This window comes from Teleopsis dalmanni, chromosome 2 (genome assembly GCF_002237135.1).
Source record: "Teleopsis dalmanni isolate 2A chromosome 2, ASM223713v2, whole genome shotgun sequence".
Taxonomy (NCBI): domain Eukaryota; kingdom Metazoa; phylum Arthropoda; class Insecta; order Diptera; family Diopsidae; genus Teleopsis; species Teleopsis dalmanni.
The window spans coordinates 163,869,739-163,879,734 of NC_051847.1; the positions used below are offsets into that span (position 1 = coordinate 163,869,739).

The 9,996-nt window shown below is 37.3% G+C and overlaps 1 protein-coding gene across 1 annotated transcript; it reads right to left on the reverse strand.

Annotated features, from left to right (window-relative positions):
• Positions 1-3,002: 3,002 nt before the first annotated feature.
• On the reverse strand, positions 3,003-3,725 carry LOC119676079. Its single transcript, XM_038087307.1, has one exon. The coding sequence runs from the start codon at positions 3,723-3,725 to the stop codon at positions 3,003-3,005; it is 723 nt and encodes a 240-aa protein (XP_037943235.1).
• Positions 3,726-9,996: the final 6,271 nt, after the last annotated feature.

A 9,996-nucleotide genomic window follows, 5' to 3' on the forward strand; every position in this document is an offset into this window, starting at 1 on the left:
ACAAGACAAGCTGAGCTCACTTTCATACGGTCCTATCGTCCAGTAGATTTACTGAGATTTATTGAGAGTATAGAGTATAGGTACCATGTAGCACTTGACGTAGCTGTTGAGGAAATATTAGCCCAATTTCTGCAGACTGCTGAAATAGCTTTAATAGGTGCCAGACTAAAAACGTGGACAGGTGCCAAACTGTGGATGGTGAAAATTTGTGCATGTAATATTAAACTAAAATCGCTAAGGTGGTAGGATTTACTAATTCCTAAGCAGGCAAAAAAGATTCCGGCTGTTCTGTTATAGAAATAATATTATTTGAAATCAGAATCATTTTTTTTTAATTCCAATAATAGGTCATTTCTTTTGTAAGCATATCACAAAAGAATAGATTAGATTAGATTATGCTGGCAGGCCATAAAGGCCACGCGTAGACCACTAGGGTCCATTGCGATACCAGATCAGAGTCTTGTTTTAGCGATTGTAAGCATCACTTAAGATGCGCGTTTCATTAGCAAAATTTATTAAGATTCCAACAGAAACCTCAGGTATGTACTCCAGTCCTGCAAAACTGAAAGCTCCCAAGTATTTTTGTCGAGTTCTCGAGAGAGCCGGGCAATTACACATCAGATGCTCTAGAGTTTCCTTTGCATCCGGCTCATTGCATTTTCTGCAAGCATCGTTGTGAATTAGGTTTAGTTTTCGGGCATGTGATGCAACCAAACAGTGACCTGTCAACACACCAATTAATGTTCTATAGTTCCTTCGGTTTAACGATATAACATTCTTGGTGTATTTTTCTTCATATATGTGCCTACACATAATTCTAGCTGTTCTACAGGTGGTTAAGTTCCGCCATCTTACCTTTGCTCTCCTTATCATGTGCTCGTCCAGAAGTTTATGTATTTGTTTCAGAGGTCTAAGTACTTCGCTCGTTTGTTCCTCTGAAAGTTTTGCGCCATTTTTAGCAATAGCATCAACTGTCTCATTTCCCTCTATGCCTTTATGACCAGGAATCCAGTACATACAAAGTCTGCGGTTGCAGGCTAGTCTTGTTATAGCTTCCTTGCATTCTAGAACATTTTTGGATGATGACCAGTAAGATTTGATCGCCTTAATGGCTGCTTGGCTATCCACATAGAAATTTATGCAGTAGTTTCTGGTTTCATCCCTACACACAAGCTCCGCCGCTTTCTTAACAGCAAACACTTCTGCTTGGAATACACTGCAGTAGTTGGGAAGTTTAAACGGCATTCTTATGCTCAATTCCGCACAATATATGCCAGCTCCTACTCCCACTTCCATCTTTGAACCGTCTGTGAAAACATTTATTGTGTTGCATTTTGGCACCATGCCTTTTTTTCATCCTTCGGTTTCGATCACAGTTTTTATTGTTGCTCCGGGGTACATGATCGGAATCATATAATCCGAATCAAGAGTGGCGTTCTGATTTACAACGTTATGCCCGAAAGATCTTCGAGTAAGTTGCCCAGTAATGCGTAGCCGTTCGGCTGTTTTTGCCGCCATATTCTCGGCAAAGATATCAATTGGGGGTAAGTTTAGTATAGCTTCTAGAGCTGCCGTCGGAGTTGTTCTTATTGCACCGGTGATGCACATCGCCACGTGTCTTTGGACCTTTTCCAGGGGTTTTATATATGTTTTCTTTTTCACAACTGTCCACCAAACTAATATACCGTAAAGTAATATAGGTCTAACTATAGCCGTGTAGCACCAGTACATAAGACCGGGTGAGAGACCCCATGTACTTCCCAGCATCCTTCTACATGCGTATAAAGCATTTGTTGCCTTCTTTACCCGTTCTTCTACATTAGGCTTCCACGCCAGTTTGCTATCCACAATTACTCCAAGGTATTTCGTTTGAGTTTTCAGTGGCAGAAGAGTTCCGTTCAAGTTAGGTGGCGTCCATGCTGTGACCTTGTACTTTCTTGTGAAAAGTATTGTGTCAGTTTTTTCTGCGTTTACGCTTAAGCCAGCGTCAGTCGCCCAGTTGTAAATTGATTTGAGAGCGTCGCTCATTAACGCACTTAGAGTAGAAAGGCATCTCCCCGTTATAACTACTGCGATGTCGTCCGCATATGCAATTAGTTTCGGAGCTTTACCATCAAATTGTTTAAGAATTTTATTGATTACCAGTAACCAGAGAAGGGGTGAGAGAACGCCTCCCTGCGGGGTTCCTCTACATGTTTCCCTAGCTAGAGTTGTATCGTTCCATTCTGCCCTTATCTGTCTGCAGCTTAAAAGGCTTGCAATCCATTGATATGTGGCTGAGTCTATACCAACATCATCTAAGCTATTTAAAATAGCTTGCGTTGATACATTATTGAAAGCACCCGCAATATCCAGAAAAACTCCTAGAGCGTATTCTTTGTATTCTAAGGCCTTTTCAATATTAGAGACAAGTGTATGGAGAGCAGTCTCCGTGGATCTGCCCTTAGTATAAGCGTGTTGTGCTCTTGACAGAACTTCAGGAGCTAATTGGTCTCCTATATGTGCTGCTAGTATTTTTTCAAAAATTTTGAGAATAAAAGAGGTAAGACTAATTGGCCTATAATCTCTAGAGTAGAGGTGACCATTTTTTCCTGCTTTCGGAATAAAAATGACTCTTGCCACTCGCCAGTTTACGGGTACGTAATTATGCTTCAGGCATCCTCTAAAGATATTTATCAGCCATGTTTTTATTAGGTCCGAAGCCTTTTGTATCATAGCTGGATAAATACCATCAAGTCCAGGAGATTTGTATGAAGCGAATGATTTGATTGCCCATTTCAGCCTCACGTGAGTAACAATATTTTTTCCTGCGGAGCCTACTATATTCCTGACCGGTTCGGTATTGCTCACAATTGCACAGCCAGGAAAGTGAGTGTTAGTAAGATCTACAAGTGATTCAGTGTTAGTTTTTGTCCATTCGCCGTTTTCCTTCCTGACAAGGTTAGGCATAGTTGGGTGTTTGGATAGTAGTTTTCTAAGCCTAGCTACCTCCACCGTCTTTTCTATACCTGCGCAAAAATCCTTCTTTTCGCATTTCGAATGTCTTTTTTGTATTGCTTAAGAATATCTCTGTACTCTTCCCAGATGACTTCACTTTCTGCTAGCTGAGCCAGCTTGAAGATTTCGCGAACGTAGCGTCTTTTTGATCCCAATTCCTTATTCCACCAAGGAGGTTGAGATCTACGTTTTTTACGCATTGGCGGGCACGCGATATGGTACGCTATAGTTAGGGCTCTGGTAAGTTGGTCAAGCCTAGCTTCCAGATCCACGTAAGAATCAATTGTCGTAATTTTTTTCAGTCTCTGTTTCAGAATTTTTCGATAAAGGTCCCAATTCGTTTGTTTGGGATTTCTTACAACTTTTCTGCTTTTAAGGTACTGAGAATCTATTTGGAAACTAATATATTTGTAATCTGAAAATGATGGTTCGTTAAGAACCTTCCATTCTATCACCTGTACATTATCTTCCGTGAAGAGTGTTATATCTAGAACGTTTCTGGAGGTCGGTCCAACATAGGTCGGTTCCTCTCCTCTGTTAGCTACACTAAGCCTACTTTGTATTATGTAATTAAAAAGAGACTCACCTCTGTCATTGATGTCAGTGCTTCCCCAAAGCGTATGATGTGCGTTGGCGTCAGTACCGATTATCAGACTTTGCTCTCCATCGCCAGCTAAATCTACCAGCCTTTGGAGTTCTTCTGATGGTATTTCTTCCTCATGTGGCATGTAGCAAGACGCGAGAAGTATGTTCCTATCGCCGTCAACCGCCACTACCGTTAGATCTTCTGTAGAGAGAGAGTTTACAATATAAGAATTAATACCTTTCTTTACTAGTATAACAGTTCTTACCCTTGTTACCCCATGTGGAATGAATGTGTTATAGTTTCGTGAGTTTAACCCAGAGACCAGGTTGCCCGAGGCCAGCCATGGTTCCTGAATTAAAGCCACATCTTAGCCGCCCTCTTCTAGATTAAGGAGGAGCTCAGCTGAGGCAATTTTACTTCGGTGGAGGTTTATTTGTAGAATCTTTAGCATGAGCTTCCGATTCTTCCCCGGGGTTGGTTTCAGCACTCATCACACCCGGTTCCTCTCCTTCGCGAAGATTGAGGGACGAGCTTAGGATTTCTTCAATACCGAGATCCTCCTCGATTTCTTCCGCAGCGAGGGTATTAGAATTCCTATCGGTTGGGTGTCGTTTTTTGAGGCGAAGGTACACGCTCCCTACTCCCCACGACATCTTCCCGTATCGTGAATACAGAATGTCCTCGGCCATTTTGTTGATTAATAGGATGTAGTTTTGTCCCTCGCCTTCTTTAGCTGGCTTGAGGACCTTTAACACCTTCCAATCGCTTGTTGGCACATCCGGATTCTGTCGTTGTAAGAGACGAAGAGCATCCTCTGGTTTCACCACTCGAGGTATAAGAACCTTCGCTTTGGGCAAAGACGGGATATCTTTCCTGTCCACAACTTCCAAAGATGCCCCTTCCCATAGGCCTTGGAGCGTTTTAGCTGCCTCCCTTAACCAGTTCAGGGTAGAGTCGTCTTTACACTTCAGTAATTTCACTCCGTTGAACCAGCCGGCCCCGTCGAATGATGGCATTGGAGCTTCTGGTTCCGCGCTCATTTTGGCGAACATAGCATCTAATAGCTTCATTTCCACTATTTTCCACCTAGTTTCTACCATTTGACCCTGTGGATCACTGCGGTCGATAAGTGTCACAATCAAGCGTCGCTTGGCCACTATCTCCGCCATTGTTAGTTTAGATGTAGACGCTTCCTGTTCTTTTGGATCACTGGCTTTCGTCTTTTTTGTTGTTGTTGCTGCTTTAAATGTGGACGCTTCCGGCCTTTTAGTAGTATCGGCTTTCGTCCTTTTTGTAGCAGTTTTATGTTGAGGGGCAGCCTCATCTTTGCGCTTTTGCCTCTTTCCAGAAGGACCTTCGCTTTCCGTTGAGCGCTACCTTTTACATGCCATATCTTCCTCGATTCGATTTGCGAATTTGGAATCCGAGGGTTCACACCACCTTTTACCTGCGAAAAAAGGACCGACCTTTCTCTATCTCCTCTTTTGCCCAGACTAGCCTGTCCTCCTCTTCCTTCGACAGATCATTCCGGTCTCCGAGGCGAGCACAGAGTTTTATCGCAGCCTTATATCTGGATTTGGCTTTCAACCCCTCCTTATTTGGTTCAGCCCTAGGCCTACGAATGGCCTTAGCAGCTTCCCCCGGAGAACGAAGAAGAGCTTCCTCCTCAATTGTGTTGACGCTAGCAACGCTCTCGTGATCCGAGTCTACAGGGACTATGGCATCACTGCGTTGCATTGAATTTTTGTTTTTTGAAATTGCGCCTTTGTGACCCAAGTCTACAGGAACTTTGGCATCACTGCGCTGTTGTTTGGCAGTAGTAGTACAACTACTGGAACCTGCTCCGATCCCAGCAGAGGTGCAGTCACTGGCGACGCGGCTTATAAAATCACCGCGCCCGCCGGTGGTAGCAACTGCGCCTCCCACCGACGTTTGGGCTGATATCCCAGCCCGATTTTCTTCATTCTTCAACTCCATTTGGTTTTTTATGGAAAAACCTACCATTTTGCATTTTTGTCTACTGCCAGACACCTCAAAGTTATGACTAGGGAAGGGGCTCACCTGCACTGACCCTGTTGATACCACGACCACTACACATGAGACTCTTCCTTCATCTTAGCTAGACACATCACAGTCCTTGACAAGCCGCATCATGTTCCTCAGCTACAACATCCGAGAGCTTCATGACTCGAGTTGCCAAAAAATGGATGATGCCCATTGCCCGGTCAGCACCCACGGGGAGGGTTTACAACGAGGATTTTCGCCGACCACAAAAGAATAACTGATCTTTTAAAAAATAACATATGAAACCACAACACTGCTGACTTATTTAGTCCAACCTTTTTAAAATCGCCCAAATAATAAGCGGCTCAAGTCGTATGGTTGCCAAGACTAAAAATTCGTCTATTCTGAACGAGTTTTGGAATTACGTACAAAATTTCCAGTTAACTGTGAACAAAAATTTAACTAATAATGCTCAACTCTTCTTTAATTTACTGAAATTGAAAAATTATACTTAATTATTGAAAAAGTCAGACAATACAAATTTTGTTAATAATTATTTAAAAAAAAAATATTCTTACCGATAATTGTAAAAAAGTACTATTCATTTTCGAAACTTTAAGTTCGAATTTTATTGCGTGTTTTGCATTTATAAGCCTAACAAAATTTCCGGTTCTTCCAGAGTTGCCATTAAAAGTAGTGCTTATTTTATGTTGTTCATTTGCGTCATACTTACAAAAGAAAAGGTCTAATGTTAATATCATTAACATTCATAGAAAAACTATGAGTAAAATAACTAAAAACCTATTCAATTATACAATAATAGATATTTTTTAAAAATTTCCTCCTTAGCCGTTACGTCTTATCACATTAGTTACACATCGGTTGGCATTAGAATTTTAAATGTCATGGGAAACCAATGCCAATAAAGCAATATTTTCTACTGACCATAGAGAATGAACTTTTTTTTTAATTAAGTATAAGACACAATGTCCAGAAACCATAAATAAACCATCTGAAAGTAACAAGTAGGGAGGGGCTTTAAATTTGCTACTCAACATGTGAACAAACCAAATCAAAAACAATATAAAATACATTAAACATAATAAAAGACAATAACAACAAAAAACAAAAACAAAAACGAAAACAGTTACAATTTGCAAACTAAAATAAAAGGAAATGGAAACAAATGAAATGAGATAAATAGTAAAAATGCTGAAATCACCTCTCCAAATCAATTTCCAATAAGAAACACTAGCAAGGACATCTGACCCAGTAAGCAAAGTAAAGTAAAGCAAAGCAAAACAAAATAAAACAATACAATAACAATAACGGTCCTGCAAAAAATAAACAAGAAGATAAACAAGCATACACACTCTCACAAAATCTCCAATACTTCTACACTACACCACGTATGTGTAATTCGTTTACTTATGTGACTGTGTAAACAGAGGCATGCATTTTGCTAGAGGATCCATTTTTATAATAAATATCCTCAATATTAGCAATACCAGTAGCAACAACAATGTATGTAACAATACCAACGACAACAGTTACAATAACAGCAACAGCAATAGCAACAGCAACAGCAACAAAGTCAACAACGATAACAACAGAAATAATAACAACAACAGCAACAACAATAGCAGCAACAATAACAGGACAATCGAGAAATCGAGGGGAGCAAAAATAACAAAATAAACCGAAACACAACCAAACCAAACTAAAACCAAAAAGAATTTTATTACAAACTCAAAAAGGATATTGACTTTTATGCGGGCTGAACGAGCATGAAGTCGTTACACCAGCCCGTAAGGATACATGAGAACACCAATTTAGCAACTAGTATCCTTGGCATCGATTTATGCCCACATACAAATGGGCATATACCCATACATGTGTATTCAGAGCAGATACATTTTTATTATGTTACCATCGTCTTATCGCCTTCAGCTTTCAATGCCGAAATGGGCATAAAGCGTGCAAAGATGTCAAAAAGTATTTTGCAAAATATATTTTCGTTTATCGAATGAGTAAGTTTTATGAAAATTAAAAGTATCTGATTTCCATTATACGAGATTAAGTATCTGATACTCAATTCGAAACGAATTTGAAATTTTGATCGGCCTTATGAAGCGCAACACTGACACCAACACCGTTACCGACAACAACAACAACCACAATAACAGAAAATTGTTCATTTATACTGAAGATTGACTTTTTATTAAGGGAAAATTAATACCAGGAGGTAAAGAGATCTTGAGTACTGTTTAAATGAAATGAAATGTGCTTAAGGTAATAGTAGTGTTAGTATAAGGATTATTTTTAGATTTTGGGAAAATAGTTCATATATCTAAACATGCCTGTTAGCGGTTAACACTTTTTGGACAGTAATAAGAAAACTTACTCTTTTTTAAATGAAAAACAATTCTACTAAAATAATATTTGGCCTTTGACTATCAAAATATCGGTGTAAATAGAATACATTTTTAAAGCTAATTGAAAAGCATATAAGTAAGAGAAAAAAAAAAAAATTTTCCACTATCCTTCTAAAATTAACCGCAAACGCATCGAACCAAATCCTTTAAAAGTCCCTTTTTCTTCCCAACAAAACTTATTTTTAATTTAAAAAATTTTTATTCTATGATTTTATATTATATAGATAAATAATAAATGTTTATAAAGTAAATACCCGAAGCAATAAAAACAAAAAAAAATAATATTTTTTAAATAATTTTTAATTTCTTAACAAGTGAAAGTGGGCTCACCGTAGAGCTATTCTGCCAAATATTCATTATCAGTGATATTTTGGAAGCAACTATTGGTTTAATTTCTTACAGCTGTGTTATACAACTCAATGGTACATCACAAATGAAAACATACATAAATACTTGAGACCCCGGAATGTGCAAAAGTATTCCACTGTTTCTTAATCAAATGCAATATATATTTCGTTAGGAAGATATGCTGAGCCTCAAAGTTTACTTCTATAAAATCATCTGTACAGCTTATTATCAGAATTCAATGGAATATTCATAGACACTATTGAATTAAAGTACTTTAGACACTAAATCGCGGTTCATCGAAAAAGAAGAAGAAGAAGTGTGATCCTAAATACACAAAGTCATTGAACGCTTAAATTGCATTATTCAAATTTAGAGTTCTAACAATATCTTTATAACCTTAGCATAAGGTTAGGGTTATATCGACGATTGTAAGGATCCATATCGGCCTATTTTGTTGACGTATAAGAAGCTCAGAGATTTAAAAACCACCTTAAACTTTAAGCAAAACGTACTATATGCTTTGTACGCTACATATCATTGAGTTCTCCCATCTTTAATTAAATTTTTTACCACAGAAAGAATTCAACAAATGTTTGCATGTTGTCAATGATATGTCTATATATTTTAGACGTTCAGAATGATAACTTAAAGTAACTAACGAATAAACCACAGTTATATAAATTAACTTAGTCATTGTAAAATATGGTTTTTTAAAATCTCAACACTATTGTTTGTTGAATTTTGTTAAGTATAGAACGATTATTCCCACCCCTTTTCTATTTGACATAGGATTTTTTTTTTAATGTGTTATTTTTTAATGTGTTATTTTATTATTATTTATTACTATTATAAAATACATTAACGTTTAAAAATTATAGTAAAATTTTTTAAAGAGAAAATCGAGTACAAGTAAAGCCACCCAACAAAATTTTACCTCTGGCTATTAAATAAATTGTAGAGATACATTTTTGTACAATTTTACAGACGCTACAATCGATGACAAAATTATACCAAAAATATTCGTAACATTTGCTTATTCTATTCTATATAAATCCTACCGAATTCATATCTTATATTTTTCATAACAAGTGATTGCTTTGGTTCTTATTTTTTGTTTTATACCTTTCCTAAATACCCTTAAGTAGCTGCTAAGCAGTGCACAGGTGTAACTAAGGACCTGGTAGATTTGATTTGTTATTGAAATATGTGTGTTCGGTTTGTTTTGGCGAGGGTTCGTTTGATTTATCTGATAAACAACAAAATTTAATAATAATCATTTAAAGACATTATTACATCTTCAATAAATTAGCCAACAAATTACGAGATAGTTCAACCCTTTTTATTATTGGCAATGTTGTCATATTCTTAGTAAGAGCACGTCTATTTATGTTCTAATTATTATAAATTATGTACTAATTAATTACTAATTATTTATAATTATACTAAGTTACTAATAAGAAAAAATATTATATTATACTATATTATAGTCTAATTGTAATAATAAGTTAGATAAACACAACCTTTCAACAAAACCTTTCAAAAATATATGTTTGACAAGCACAACTTTTTGTTGAAATTTATTAAATATATTGACCTGTACATTGTTTTACGAAGCAATATTTTCAT

Coding starts and splice junctions, on each gene's coding strand:
- LOC119676079 (XM_038087307.1), bottom strand. CDS start 3,725: ATGCCACATGAGGAAGAAATACCATCAGAAGAACTCCAAAGGCTGGTA.